Raw genomic sequence first — 16,362 nt, 5'->3', positions numbered from 1 at the left:
GAAAACATGGGCGTGCCAAATGAGCTCCTCTATTCCTAGAATTAGCAAAGGTTATCATTTCACACAACAGATATTGTTTTGATCAAAACACACATTGTTTTGCTATGAAACAAAGAAACCTCTGTAAATAGATCCATTTAAATGGGGGCTTTACACGTTGAGGAGGAAAAACAAACTCTTATCCTATCTTGATGACTGAAGGATCTGTAGCCTACAGTATGTTTATACTAGTAGTGTCATAATCCTCACATAATGTTACAATAAGGACTTCCATATCACTAGACAAACAGGGAGCAGTGTTGACATTTTTTTTTCAAAAACAACAAAACATGAGCAGTGGTTATGTCGCCCTTTTATGACCTTTACTCCACCAAAACAAAAGTAATTACATTGCTGGCTGTCGCCAAGGCCGCACAGCCACAGCTACATAAATAAATAGAAACAAATAAAATCATAATATTTATTAGAAAATGATTTGGATATTGTCTTATTTACTTACTTTAAGAGGGTAGAGACACACCAACACAGTGACAGAGACTAGAAGATTTGTAAACTGTGAATGAACATTTGGTTTGCAGGCTACAGTGGGTCTGGTATGGGACTTGGAGACAGTAGCAGCTCTGTCAGAGAGGAACTTTACAATTGATTGATTTGGATTCATTTGATCAGCTTCTCATTGCAGTAAACGATTCACGACTGAACGTTTGTTACTCACTGGACACCCTCCTGACGTCACACCCAAACAGGAAGTGCCTCCTAATTATCACACGATCTATGGAGTAAATATCGAAAAAAAATCATTTATTATAACTCGTTAACATGTCTCAAGATCCCTGGTAAGCAGATTTTAAGGTGGCCATTATGAGTATGTTTAAGATAGCGTTGGATCAAATATAGAAATACGTCTTCAAATGTATATATGTGTGTTATTAGCTGGATTGTTAACGTTATTAACAGTAACTCCTTTCCCTTTAACCGGCTACTTCTAAAATAAATAGCTAAATACGACTTGACTCGATGAGTCGGTCTGTATGTTATATTATCATTCCCATTGATAGTTCACACGAAATGAATTGCAATGCACGTTCGCCGATAACAACATACTGTACGCAGGGTTATGACTTAAGTAGCAAACGAGCTAGCTAGCTAATTTATCTAACGTTACTAGTATCTATGATGAGGAACAAATTGTCTCCAGTGCTGAATGACAGTTCATCTAAACTCGAGACAAAGTTGGCCACACTCAATCAGCCCAAATGAATTAGTCTACAACTGATTTATTTGTTGTTATTGTTATACCTTGAAGAATTGCAACATCTTCTTTTGAACTGGCTTTATTATAGTGGTTCATACACAAATTATTTTAACTACATATTCAACTATAGTACTACTCACGATAATTGTATACCAACCTGGTTTTTGTAGGTTACAGAATTATGATGCCACTTGCCGCCTTGTTCAAGAAATTGCAGAGAATATTCATGAAAGAAACAGACAACAGAGGACAGGAGGGAATCCTGCAAAGGTAACTATGATGACAACCTGCTTAACTACATATTTGTTTACTCAAAAGTATATAGCAGTGCCTTCAGAAAGTATTCATACCACTTGACACACCTAGATTGTACAATATTTGCCCATTTATTCTTTTTAAATTCTTCAAGTTCTGTCAAGTTGATTGTTGATGATTGCTCGACAGACATTTTTAAGTCTTGCCATAGATTTTCAAGCCGATTTATATCAACTTTAACTAGGCCAAACCAGGAACTTTCAATGTTGTCTTGGTAAGCAACTCCAATGTATATTTGGCCTTGTATTTCAGGTTATTGTCCTGCTGAAAGGTGAATTAATCTCCCAATGTCTGGTGGAACGCAAACTGAACCAGGTTTTCTTCTAGGATTTTGCCTGTGATTATAGCTATATTCCATTTATTTTGATCCTTTAGTCCTTTCCGATGACAAGCATAGCCATAACATGATACAGCCACCACCATTCTGGAAAATATGAAGAGTGGTACTCCGTGATGTGTTGTGATGGATTTCCCCAAACATAATGCTTTCTATTCAGGACAAAAAGTTAATTTATTTGCTCTATTACTTAAAGTGCCTTGTTGCAAACAGGATGCCTGTTTGGGAATATTTTTATTATGTGAAGGCTTCCTTTTTTTCACTCTGTAATTTGTCAGTGTTGTGGAGTAACTACAGTGTTGATGCATCCTCAGTTTTCTGAAATCACAACCATATTAAACTGTTTTAAAATCACTATTGGCATGGTGAAAATCCCTGAATGGTTTCCTTCCTCTCCGGCAACTGAGTTCGGAAGGACACCATTACCTTTGTAGTGACTGGGTGTATTAATACACCATCCAATGCCTAATTAACCACTTCACCACACTCAAAGGGACATTCAGCATCTGCTTTTTAAAATGCTACTATCTACCAATCAGTGCCCTTCTTTGCGAGGCATTGAAAAATCTCCCTGGTCGTTGTGGATGAATCTGTGCTTCAAATTCACTACTCGATTGAGATACCTTCCAGATAATTGTATGTGTGGGGTACAGAGATGGGGTAGTTATAAAATAAATCATGTTAACCACTATTATTTAACACTGGAATAGTACATGCAACTTATTCTGTGATTTGTTAAGCACATTTTTACTCCTGAACTTATTTAGGCTTGCTATAAACAAAGGTGTTGAATACTTGTAGACTCAAGACATTTCAGCTTTTCATTTTGTATTAATCTCTGAACATTTTCTACAAAATAAAAGTCCACGTTGACATTATGGGGTATGGTGTGTATATCAGTGACACAAAATCTACATTTAATCCATTTTAAATTCAGGCTGTAACACAACAAAATGTTGAAAAAGTAAATGAGTGTGAATACTTTCTGAAGGCACTGTAGCTACTGTATTTGACCATTTCTGTTTAGAAATGGATTGTAATAGTGTTTATTTGCCTGTCCAGATCAACATGACACTGCGAGCGTCACTGCAGAAGCTGAAACAAAACATCAACCAGCTCAGAGAGAGTTTGCTCCGAGCCTCATCCTCTCGGCGCATGTATCCTTCCTTTCACAACATTATCACTGGTCCTCCTGGTCATGTGACTGATGACACGCAGCACAGTGCACCAAACCGGTTTGGTTTCACATTCATGACACTGCGGTGTAGTTGTATGTGAAGGTCCTGTATGTAAAGGTCCTGTAGAGGGCAGTGCTTTGTAAGAAATTGCATCAATCCTTCACTCTCTGCAATGAAAATCTGTGATTTGCATTGTCTGTTACTTTATAGATGAATGATAGTAAACTAATAGTCCAACTCCTTGTTAATCATGTTGTGGGGTCAAACGTTTTTGACCTTAACACAACTGCCTCTCCAGAATGCAGTCAGAAGCCGATCGGAGACAGAATCTTGTTGACGACCTGGTCACCAGGGACAAGCAGCTAAATGCCACGTTCAAGGGTGATGTTACACATCCAGAGCTCTCGAGGTATTACTCCCTCTTACAGCTCATTATGTATAAGTAATACACACACACACACACACACACACACACACACACACACACACACACACACACACACACACACACACACACACACACACACACACACACACACACACACACACACACACACACACACACACACACACACACACACACACACACACACACACACTGCTCATTAAGTCTCCTTTTAGCATATGCCACTCATTGTAAGTTAATGTTAATGGACCAGAATCTGAACATCGGTCATAGGCAATTGGTGATGCACCAAAGCCCGTCCTGCCAGCGGAGAACTATCTCTTTCTATCTGCTAGTGCTGCCAATTAATCTGAGTCTTGACTTTGTCTCAGCCCAAATGTGTCTGAAGGGTCTAACGGATCCACGGTTTCTTTTGAGGATAAGTCACCGGTCACTAACTTTGTGTGCAAAGGAGGTCTTTGGACTTCCGTACGACCATTTGTCTGAGCCCATTCGACGCCATTGGAAGTCTAGTCTGTCTAGTCTGTCATATTGGGGCCGGCGCAGGGCAATTGACTTCTAAATCGCTCAGATTCTCATTCATCAAGAGGCTTTGCTTGTCTTGCACTGGTGATCACACTCTTGGCACTGCCCGAAACTGGTACACTGAGGCTCAGTGAAAAAATTAAAGGGATCGGATGTGCAACCCAAGCTTTTAGAGTTTATAGTTTATCACTCTCCGCTGAGCTCATATCCTCATCCTGTCATCCTCATCTGCCAGTGGACCAATCAAAGCACTGGACGCCACTGGCTATATCCTGTATTCTCATATTATTCTTAATTGTAGAGACAGTTCTGTACAGGAGCTTAGGAAAACACTTTGGGAAACGGTCATTACTCAGCATCGGGCTTGACCTGCCCCATCCCAGGTGACGTATATTTGGACAGCCAGGAGGTGAAATGAATGGCGCTCACTCAGTGGTAACGGCATGGACTTCCGCTGTCAGGTTTTGAGTATGTTTTGTATGTGAAATTAAATGAGGGTTAAACCCCATTCATTTGACAGGATCGTGCTCTTTTAATAATACACAGGCTACAGGGATAATACTGAGGTTTTCAATTTACCTTCCAGGAATAGTGGAATGGCCGTGTGTGGTAAAACTCAGGATCAGTCATCGATTGATCAAATTTGCAGACTTTCGAAACGTTAACTATTTTCTTATTAGTCTGATCTGAGACTGCTCCGTTTATACGTGTTTCACAGACTTTCTTGTTTGGATTAATCCACTTAGGGCTGAAAGCAGGGAGGGATGGGAACACTTGCTTTTAGCCTTTTTATAGATCCCACAGCCAATCACGAATATTGGTGGCCCATAACTAAATCAAATGGCATCTAATGAATTACACAGTTGATCTTACTCTTGTGATCTTACCATTTCAAGTTTCCCCAGGAAAATATAAAGTACCAGTCAAAAGTTTGGACACACCTACTCATTCCAGGGTTTTTCTTTATTTTTACTATTTTCTACATTTTAGAATAATAGTGAAGATATCAAAACTTTGAAGTAACACATATGGAATCATGTAGTAACCCAATAAGTTTTAAACAAATCAAAATATATTTGATATGTTATCTTCTTCAAAGTAGCCACCCTTTGCCTTGATGACAGCTTGGCACACTCTTGACATTCTCTCAACCAGCTTCACCTGGAATGCTTTTCTTTCCTTAATGCTTTTGAGCCAATCAGTTGTGTTATAACAAGGTAGGGGTGGTATTAAATAAAATAAAGGTATACAAAAGATAGCCCTATTTGGTTAAAGACCAAGTCCATATTATGGCAAGAACAGCTCAAATAAGCAAAAAGAAAAGACAGTCCATCATTTACTTTAAGACGAAGGTCAGTCAATCTGGAAAATTTCAAGAACTTTTAAAGTTTCTCAAAGTGCAGTCGCAAAAACCATCAAGTGCTATGATGAAACTGGCTCTCATGAGGACCGCCACAGGAAAGGAAGTTACCTCTGTTGCAGAGGACAAGTTCATTAGTTAACAGCCTCAGAAATTGCAGCCCAAATAAATGCTTCACAGAGTTCAAGTAACAGTCACATCTCTTTATCAACTGTTCACAGGAGACTGCATGAGTCAGGCCTTCATGGTCGAATTGCTGCAAGAAACCAATATTAAAGGAAACCAGTAAGAAGAAGAAACTTGCTTGGGCCAAGAAATACAAGCAATCAACATTAGACTGGTGGAAATCTGTCCTGTCCTGGTCTGATGAGTCCAAATTTGAGATTTTTGGCTTCAACTGCCCTGTCTTTGTGAGACGCAGAGTAGGTGAACGGAGGAACTCCGTATGTGTGGTTCTCACCGTGAAGCGTGGCGGAGGTGGTGTGATGGTGTGGGGATGCTTTGCTGGTGACACTGTCTGTGATTTTAGATTTCAAGGCATACTTAACCAGCATGTCTACCACAACATTCTGCAGCGATACGCCATCCCAACTGGTTTGCACTTAGTGGGACTAGCATTTGTTTTTCAACAGGACAACGGCATAACACACCTCTAGGCTGTGTAAGGGCTATTTGACCAAGAAGGAGCGTGATGGAGTGCTGCATCAAATGACCTGGCCTCCCCAATCACCCAAACTCAACCCAATTGAGATGGTTTGGGATGAGTTGGACTGCAGAGTGAAGGAAAAGGAGCCAACAAGTGCTCAGCATATGTGGGAACTCCTTCAAGACTGTTGGAAAAGCATTCCAGGTGAAGCTGGTTGAGAGGATTCCAGAGTGTGCAAAGCTGTCATAAACACAAAGGGTGGCTACATAGTGGCAAATGGTGGCTACAAATATAAAATATGTTTTGATTTGTAACACTTATTTGGTTACTACATGATTCCGTATGCATTATTTCATAGTTTTGATATCTTCACTATTATTCTACAATGTAGAAAATAGTACAAATAAAGCAAAACTCTGGAATGAGTAGGTGTGTCCAAACTTTTGACTGGTACTGTATTTTGATGTACAGTGTATTCTGTACTTTGATACTGACGTGGGGTGGGTGGATGATTTGAGAGGGGGTGGGGAAGAGTGGGTAGGTAGGCCTTGCACTCAGTGTGTGGTCTTTGGGGTGGGTGGGTATTAGCCTCGCTTGGATAACCTAAGCTGTTCCATTTTTTCGAGGAGAGGGTTTGGTCCGGGATAAGGGGGCTTATTTTATTTGTGAAACAATACATTAGAGAGAGATTAGCCTCTTATCAAGCAAAGAAGAGACGTGGCGCCTCCATTTTGAAGGGTCACTGCACCCCGACCCTCTTTGGAACACCCCCAAGCCCCTTACCACCCCTTTCCCCATTATCAATCTCTCCTTTTTTTAAAATAGTTTTAACCTTTATTTAACTAGGCAAGTCAGTTAAGAACAAACTCTTATTTACAATGACGGCCTACCAAAAGGCCTCCTGAAGAGGATGGGGGCTGGGATTTAAAAAAAAATATATATATATGACAAAACACACATCTCGACAAGAGAGCCACCACAACACTACACACTACACTACTGCAACAAGTCGAAATGAGTTCAATCGGCCTTGTCCAAGTTACAGCCTCAGAGGCCTGTCTGTATGTCGGGTCCTCGGCGGCGGTGGAGTGTGATGCGGGCTGCCCAGAGATGCCTGATTAATAAGTTGGCGGGCCCCAGTGGGCGGTTAATTGGATAAGCTTTAATCTTCACACGGCGGGAGGAAGTGGAGATCCGCCACGCGGTAGGATAGTTACCAAACCTGTCGGAAAGATTAGCTTAGCGCTGGCTGCCGACCTCCTTGTCTCGCCCTGGCCGCCACTGCTGAGTAAGCTGGGCCAAGGAGTAAAGAGAGGGAGATGGGGTGCTTCAAACTACACACTCGCCCTCGGAAAAAGGAAGGAAGGAGGTGGCGTCATGGCAACTTTGAGTTCAAATTTAGTACAACCTGTCCTGTCCAATACCAGCGTGAGGAGAGGAACTTCACAACGTCCACAAGTATACCTATTAGAGGTTTCTGATCACACCATTACTTTACCTGGTGACATTGTGGTTTGTTATGAGCCTGGAATCACATCTACAATGACATATCTTTCATTCTTTTCAACAGTGTACCACAAGGATTTGATGAGCTGTATGATATTGTAGTAAATGGGCTTTGTTAAGGGAAGTGGAGGAGATTTTAAGTGCCTACTTCTGACAGCCAATGGCTGCAATCCTAATTTCCCTGACAGCCAATGGCTGTCCCCCAAGGTCCCCTGACAGCCAATGCCAGTCCTCCAGTCAGTCCAGTCAGCGCTGTCTGAGGTGAATTGCTGGGTCTGACCAGTAGGTGACACTGTCTTGACGGACGGGATTGATCTATCTGTACTAACGGAGAGTTTGACACTTCACCGCAACACAACCTCTGGGTCTGAGGCAGCCTCAGACAGCTTTTCCCCATTAACAAAAAAATAGCTTAAAACCACACAACAGTGTTAAGCGCTACACAACACAACAAGATCACTCTGGTGTGCGTGCCCGTGTGTGTGTGCGCGTGTGTGTGTCAGTCAGAGTGAAACACAACTGTAAACTTGAGGGCCCGTGGCTGTGTATGATTAGCATGCAGTGTTTACATGTCGAACAAGCCGGTACTAGTTTTTTTTTAAAGCAACTAAACATATCTGCTTCCTTGTTCAGAACGTAAAAACCAAACAAGAAAATAAATAAGCCTTGTCTCATCTGAAGGGAAGGACATGTTGTTACACAAGTCCACATCAGATGAGTAACATGAGTGTTACAGATGTAACCGCTTGCCACAGAGGTTGCACTTGTGTCCATTGTACCGTGTTTGTTTGCGAAGGGTTGACGGCGCGTGTCGGTAGTTCCGACGTGTGTCCCGTTCAGGTGATTGACAGGTACAGGGAGTGTGTTCTCTCCACCCTTGGCATGCTGATCATGTTGTTGTGTGACATTTCCCAGGTCGACCCTGATGCCAGGGGCGGGGGGAGAAGGAGGGACCCCGGCCAACCCCTGGCTGGTCAACGAGTCAGAGGACACCAGGGGCCTGGGCTTCTCCGCGATCAAACAGCAGCAGCAGCGCATCGTCGAGGGTAAGGTTACACAAAGTTCAGATAGAAGTGTATGGTGTGGAACTGTCAGGTAGACTAGGGGGTGTTGTCAGCTCTATTCATTGTATATCTGTCTACAACAGTCCGAACGTTTCACATCACTGACTCTGAATACACCCCTGATCAGATCTAGGATCAGCTTGTACCTTCAGAGGCCTAACTTCACCCATGCAAAACTGACCTGTGATCAGTGGCTCTAGTAGGAAACACAGAGGTGGCGGTCCTCCTCGAGGCTACACCTTGATAACTATATCCACACGGTCACAGGATGAGGTGAACACAGTAACTCACATTCAGCAGATTCGATTTCCAGCCTCTCCCAGTTCCTAAATCGTTCCCACATGGACTGTAACTGCAACATCCAGGCTGATCCTAGTACAGTTCACCTGACTCCACATGAGTCTCTCCTCTGTTATGTCTCCATTACGGTTCTGGCTGCGATCTGGCTATTTTCAGTTTGTCAGTATTGTGGGGATACAGTGAAACCACATCAAGGTTTTGAGCCCCCATTGGGAGTTCCGGATGTGAGTTTAGGGCCTATAGTGAGCAACCAAATCTGTGGTCTCACAGATTCCTGTGGTGGTGTCTGTGTCAAATTTAGAGACAAAGGGCCTTCTCCTCTCCTCACCAAATCCCTGAACCCCATGAAGCACATATAATAACCTGGACAAACTCAGTGTAACACCACCCCTCTGTAAAATTGTGATAGAGAATGATAGTTTCCCACAAGTTACGTATCCGTCTCTTTCACAAAGTCACTGTTCAGCTGCCCCCCTCTCCTTTTTCACCCAGTACAGTTAGAACAGTTAGAATAACAGAAGTCAGGCTGAGGTGTGTGTGTGTGTGTGTGTTTGTTTGTGCGTGCGTAAAGGCATGTCTTTGTCGTGTGTGTGTGTGTGCGTTTGAAGTGCTGTGAGTCACCTGTGGCACGCTGCCCCCTAGTGTTGCTCCCCAGTGCTGAACCCCAATAGCGTCATTCCTACTCACCAAATGGTTACCTTTTGAAATCACAAAATTGCTCTCTCTCTCTCTACCAATGAGTCATTAAAGAAGAATTTCGGCATGTCTTTATAGTTTTACCACCTCTCCGCTGCTACATCTGACACATTTTTGTGTGGATGCGTAATGTGCTCTAGAGTATTTGTATGGTAGTTGAATGGGGTTTTCCTAATTGTGGGTTGTTTATTGATGAACTGTATAATGCAGGAATCATCAACTAGATTCAGCTATGGGACCATTTTTTTCTTCTTGACTGGATGGTCAGGGGGACGGCACGCAATTACAAATCATTTGTAGACTGCAAATTGACCGCAAAGAAGCCCAAACGGATGTATTCCACTGAAACATAATATTTACTTACATTTGTATAAGATCACGTATCTCTCTCTATGATGAGTGTGAATACTTTGGAACAGATTTCCAAAATGAAGATCCCTTAGAGCTGATTTGGTGGTGTTTTTACAGTCTTATAAATACAAATATATACAGGGCCTTTAGAAAGTATTCACACCCCTTGACTTTTTCCACATTTTGTTGTGCTACAACAAGGTGGGATTCAAATGGATTTAAGTGTCATTTTTTTTGTCAATGATCTACACAAAATACTCTGTCAAAGTGGAAAAAGTTACAATCACCTTTGGCAGCAATTACAGCTGTGAGTATTTCTGGGTAAGCTTTTCACACCTGGATTGTAAAATAATAAATCAATTATTCAAGCTCTGTTAAGTTGGTTCAGGTAGATTTAAGTCAAAACTGTAACTAGGCCACTCAGAAACCTTCAATGACATCTTGGTAAGCAACTCCAGTGTATATTTGGCCTTGTATTTTAGGTTATTGTCCTGCTGAAACGTGAATTTCTCTCCCTGTGTCTGAACCAGGTTTTCCTCTAGGATTTTGCCTGTGATTAGCTCTAGTCTGTTTCTTTTTATCCTAAAACAATCTGTAGTCCATGCTGATGACAAGTATACCCATTACATGATACAGCCACCACTATGCTTGAAAATATGAATAGTTGTACTCAGTGATGCGTTGTTTGATTTGCCCCAAACATACTTATTTGTATTCAGGACAAAAAGTTTTACTTAAGTGTCTTGTGGCAAACAGGATGCATGTTTTGAAATATTTATATTCTGTACAGGCTTCTTTCTTTTCACAGTGTTATGAAGTAACTACAATGTTGTTGATCCATCCTCAGTTTTCTATCCCAGCCATTAAACTCTGGAACTGTTTTAAAGTCATGGTGAAATCCTGGAGCGGTTTCCTTCCTCTCCGGCAACTGAGTTAGGAAGGACGCCTGTATCTTTGTAGTGACTGGGTGTATTGATACACCATCCAAAGTGTAATTGATAACTTCGCCATGCTCAAAGGGATATTAAATGTGTGTTTTTAAATGTATTTATGTATTTTTTTATAGGTGCCCTTCTTTGCAAGGCATTGGAAAACCTCCCTGATCTTTGTGGTTGAATCTGTGTTTGAAATTCACTGCTCGACTGAGGGACCTTACAGATAATTAAATGTGTGGGGTACAGAGATGAGGTAATCATTCAAATATCACGTTAAAAACGATTTTGGACACAGAGTGAGTCCAAGCAACTTATTATGCACATTTTTACTCCTGAACATATTTAGGCTTGCCATAACAAATATGTTGAATACTTGACTCAAGACATTTTAGCTATCATTTTTTATTAATTTGTTGACATAAAATGTATTTAAAAAATGGGTATTGTGTGTGTAGGCCAGTACCCTAAAAATCTAAATTTAATCCATTTTAAATTCAGGCTGTAACACACCAAAATGTGGAAAAAGTCAAGGGGTTTGAATACTTTCTGAAGGCACTGTAGATATATACTTTTGAGGAAACATCAGGTTGTCATCATAGTATCAACGCTTACCTTTGCAGGATTTTTAAAATGTTTTGCTCAGAAAAGTTGGAGGTACAAAATAAAATCCCCCTTTGGCCAAATTCGGCCCACGGACCGCCAGTTGGGGAACCCTGCTATAATGTATAGGTCTCTCTCTTATGGAGCACCTCTCTATTTCTGTCTCTCTCTCTCTATGCTGAACAGGGCTGAGTTAACCCCTTTGTCTCTCTCCCTCTCTCTGAACAGTTCAGGATGCTGGGTTGGATGCGTTAGCCGCCGTCATCAGCCGACAGAAGCTGATGGGTCAGGATATAGGCAACGAGCTGGACGGGCAGAATGGTAAGGAGGGGTGTGTGTGTGTTTGTGTCTGCTATTGCTTCTATGACCTACTCTGCGTCAATCAGATAAGTCTACCCTACCTTTCACCTCAACAGTAAGACACAAGCTCCTTATCATATTGTGTATGTGTCTCCCTAACAAAGGAAGGGTGTATATAGTTCATGCATAGTTCTACCAGCCACACACCAGACCAGCCACACCTTACTCCAAACCACTGTGTGAAATCAATCAGACACGCTATTATTTCAGTCATGGAACAGGGGTCAGTACCCTTTACAGGTGTTCCAAGCCACCTTGGTCAGAGTCTCAGAATTAAATAAAGTGTTCATCCCAAATGGTACCCTATCCCCTACACAGTGCACTACTTTTCACCAGATCCTGGTCAGAAATAGTGCACTATATAGGGAATAGGGTGCCATTTGGGACGTAGACGATGCATTTCTATTCTTAAAGTGACCTCACGGTGAGCTCTCAGAAAACGTCCAGCCGTCCTTCTAGAAGAGCTCTGCTGGGGGTGGATCTGTGACTGTGTCAGGCTGTATAGTCTGGTTAGGAGGAATGTGAGCTCCCTGACGTACTGTTTTAATGCGTTTGCGGAGAGAGTCAAGCGCTGTCCTAGAATAGGAGGCAGACGGCGGGCAGAAGGCAGGTCTGAGCATATCGCTCTGGTTCGTCTACAGATGGAGGCACTTGAGAAAAGGTTGTAGGATGCCAGATAGTCATCATCCGCCTCTCGCAGGACCATTAGATCTCATTGTTTCCTCAACCGTCTCTCGCAGGAGCATTAGATCTCATTGTTTCCTCAACTGTACACTCTCCATCTCAACTACACATTTCTTAGTTGTATCCCCAAGAGACTCCAGTTTTGCCTGATTATTCGTTTTAAAGGTCCAATGCAGCCGTTTTTGTCTCGATATCCAATCATTTCTGGGTAACATTTAAGTACCTTACCAGGATTGTTTTCAATGTAAAAAAAATCTAAAATGAACAGAAACACCTTTGTAGCAAAGAACAATTTCTTAAACAATTTTGCTAGGACTGTCTGGGAGTGGTCTCAGTGTGGAGGGGAAAACTGAAAACTTGCTGTTATTGGCAGAGAGGTTTGGGAATCTGTTTCTTATTGGTCTATTAACTAATTTACAACCTGGTGATATCACCAGGCAGTCCAAACAGGCAGACATTTCAGGCTGCTTTTTCAAACAGCTCTTACACTAAAAGGGCATTATCATCATTTTCACAGTGTTATTCCAACCTCGTGTGGAAATGTATATGAAACACAGGAAATGTAGTTTTTAACTGCACTGGGCCTTAACAAAAGAAAAGAAAAATATATTTATATTTAATATATCACTTGCCACTTTTGGCCTTTGTCTCCTTTCAAAGCGATGTTTTCTGAGAACAGAATATGTTAGGGCGCTCTTAACGTGTGGAGGACACCCAAAGCCTATAGGGGGCAGAGGAAGATCGAGATGGACTTCTATCAGGCTTGGTGTCACTGTATATTGACTGTAGAGCGTATGGAGTGAGTGGGCTTAGTGGTCTGATAGAGGAACGTTACACAGAGTTCATTAGTTCCTGCTTGCTGTTCTTGGCATGTTCCCGGGCCGCACCGCAACGCCACAACCCCCGCGGGCCAGACAATTAGTGGACCGTTGGACTAAATGGTGCTTTTCTTTCTCCCGCCATGAGCACAATGTGATGACATGATTGATGTTCTCTCCCTAAAGAGCCCAGACTCCTTCCTCTGGGACATTATAAATGTAGGCTATATCCCAATAATGTTAAACAGCTTCTTAGTTATCTTGTTAGTCCTAACGGAGAAGAGCGGATGAAGCCATAGCCCCAAAATCACACCACTTTGTTTATGTTCTTCAGCCGTTTTGGTGGCCACCTATGAATATTCAATGCATATTTCAATTTATTTATAGTGTGTTTATTTTAGACGGCCAGTTCCAAGTTCGGTCAGATGACTTTGTATGGTCCTTTTCTGGGGCTGTGCTGAAACAGATCCCGCAGGGATGTGTAATCGAATGACCTTTTGAGATGGAAACAAAAACGAGTTTCCCCTTCTGCTGCTGGGAACAAACAGTAGATGTTTGGCCTGCGATCCTCCCCGAGTCAGAGGGTAGCTACGGCTTGATTGTTTCAGCCTGCTCTCCTCTTACCTTATTGAGCTAGAGAAGGATCATTGGTTCCCCTTCGATCCTCAGAGTCCGAACTGACGTGTTTTTCTCTTTTCGCGTTTCTTTTTTGAAGTGCGTGGCGTCAGTGTTTCCAATAACAAAGGACCTCGGCGCGGCAAATCGTCTGACGCGACGACGGTGAGTTTAACTGAGAGTCAGGACCCGATGCCCCGGCAGCAAGCGAGCGGAGCAGGCGATTGAACACTTCAGCCCTGATACAAAGTGGCTTTGATATTTTAGCTAGGCAGACCACATTCCCCTAAAGTGCACTTTATCCAAAGTTTTTGATAACGGCTCTCTTTCACTCTTTCCATGTTTTCGATCACGACCGAATGCATCTCCAAACGCCGCCTAGTCCCCTGTGCATGTTCGAACCTCTAACCAGGTCCGCCTGGTTGAAATTGAAACCAAACCCGGCAAATAAGAGTGTTAGGAGGCCTGCCTGGTCTCACGGATTGGCCCACCTGTATGCCTGTCCCCGGGGGTATTACATAAAGGTGATAAACAGAGGGATGAGATGTGAGGGGGGATCCAATAGTGGATCAGTCCAACATCCTGCAGTCTCCACCGGCTTCCCATCTGAATTTACAGTGGGGCTCAGAGTTCACGAGACCAACTGACTATTACTCACCCGGTCTCACACACAGGCCCTCAGGGCTCTGGAGCCTACAGGCTTCCCTCGCGTTCTCTCTTCCTCCCCTCTTTACCTCTGCCCTTCTCTTCTCCCTTCTCTGTATTTTCTCTCCTTACGCCTCGATCCCACCGACGGTGTCGTTGCATTTTGGTACACCAGAAGTACATTAGTTTCCAACGGAGCGCTGCGCTTGCCATTGCGTTGCGGAGGCAGTTGCAGTGCATTCTGTGTAGCTTTATACGCTGGATTTATCGAACGTGTGCGTCAATCTGTGTGCGTAGACGCCTTGGCAGAAATGGTAGCAGAAGGCGAATGTTGAACGTTTGTTGCACACATATCCCGGTGATGCATCGTACCATTTTGCCTAGTGAGGCTATGGGTGTGATCGAGGCCTCTCTTTAACCCTCTTTCTCTCTCTCTCTGGCTCTACTTATCCCTCTCTCTCTCTGCCTCCTCTCTACCTCCTCTGCCTCGTCCACCTCGACCTCCTCTCTCTTTCTCCTCTGCCTCCTCCCATCTTCCCTCTCTCTGTTCCCCTACCCTCTCCCTCCTCTCTCCACCTCCTCTTTCGCCACTCCTTCTTCTCTCTCTCCTCTCTGTGAGTTATGGCTGAGATGTCATGGTCCCAGAAGAGGTGTGGGACAGGTGGAAAAATAGGATATATCACACAGCGTGGTGAGCAGGGGAGGCCAAGGAAGGACTTCAAACAGCCAGGCATACTGATTGCTGTTAGCCTGAGAGTTCCCTTGCTTGATTTAGGGGCGGGACGGTCTGCATTGAGCCCCGCATGCCTTGCAGGGTGCTGGGGTAGAGGACGCCGTGGCTGCAGGCTGGAGAAACTGGTGGGTTACTTGAATCCACACCAAACCAAGCCATGCCACCCTAAAGACATCATACCACCCAGGTTCTGATGGGCATACTGTATTTGATGGTACAATTAAGGATATGCTGGTGTTTTAAAAAGGTCTTTAAGCTATAGGGTTATATACCCAAATGCATGATGGAATGCGGGCCTGCAGGCATGCACACACACACACACACACACACACACACACACACACACACACACACACACACACACACACACACACACACACACACACACACACACACACACACACACACACACACACACACACACACACACACACACACACACACACACACACACACACACACACACACACACACACACACAACCTAACAGAACAGTTCATGCTTTATATGCCCTTATGAGACACAGAGATTCAGTTAATGTTTTCTGCATACTTCGTGACCCGTATTATTGCGTCGTACAGCTTTGTAGGTGCTGCATTTCTTACTTGTATTAAATGACAAAATTGACAACGTAAAAGTAACAGGCTAGCATAATGCTTTTGGAGAGGCAGGGAAAATTGATTTCATTTGAAAAGCCTAGACTCCGACAGTTTGAGTGTTCCCTTTCTCTGTCTTTTTAGGGGTTCCGTTTTTCTTCTGATCTCAGTCAGGTTGCAGTGTTTCCCTGTAAATAGATTAAGCTCTGTGCTCGGGGCTAGCCTCTGACCTGAGTGCAGTGGAGGTTGCAGTCGGCTCCTTTTTGGGAAAGAGCTTGAAGCCAGGGCCATCAGTGAAGGTGACCTGTTATGAGTTTAAGAAATGAACCGAAGGCCCTCGGTTTCTCTTCCATCCCTGTCTTAAAAAACACTGTGAATCTACAATGAATGGTGAGAAAGGGTTGAGCAAAGTAGTAGCGGTTTTAATCCCCAGGCTT

At 43.1% G+C, this 16,362-nt stretch overlaps 1 protein-coding gene across 2 annotated transcripts in view; it reads left to right on the top strand.

Moving 5' to 3' along the window:
• The first annotated feature begins 721 nt into the window (after window positions 1–721).
• Window positions 722–16,362, top strand: part of LOC124003313 (syntaxin-8-like) — a 50,747-nt gene continuing 35,106 nt past the window's right edge. Inside the window, exons 1-6 of one of the 2 annotated variants that reach the window (XM_046311461.1) lie at window positions 722–836; window positions 1,426–1,525; window positions 2,970–3,064; window positions 3,384–3,494; window positions 8,444–8,574; window positions 11,703–11,795. In XM_046311461.1, the coding sequence (XP_046167417.1) occupies window positions 820–836; window positions 1,426–1,525; window positions 2,970–3,064; window positions 3,384–3,494; window positions 8,444–8,574; window positions 11,703–11,795 (547 nt within the window). In that variant the 5' untranslated portion in view covers window positions 722–819. Of the gene's footprint in view, window positions 837–1,425; window positions 1,526–1,822; window positions 1,842–2,969; window positions 3,065–3,383; window positions 3,495–8,443; window positions 8,575–11,702; window positions 11,796–16,362 lie in introns of those variants that run through there. The other variant, XM_046311462.1, reaches the window with a different exon arrangement.

This window comes from Oncorhynchus gorbuscha, linkage group LG18 (genome assembly GCF_021184085.1).
Source record: "Oncorhynchus gorbuscha isolate QuinsamMale2020 ecotype Even-year linkage group LG18, OgorEven_v1.0, whole genome shotgun sequence".
Taxonomy (NCBI): Eukaryota; Metazoa; Chordata; class Actinopteri; order Salmoniformes; family Salmonidae; genus Oncorhynchus; species Oncorhynchus gorbuscha.
The sequence above is the reverse complement of the archived record's forward strand: the minus strand, read 5'-3'. Positions and strand labels throughout refer to the sequence as shown.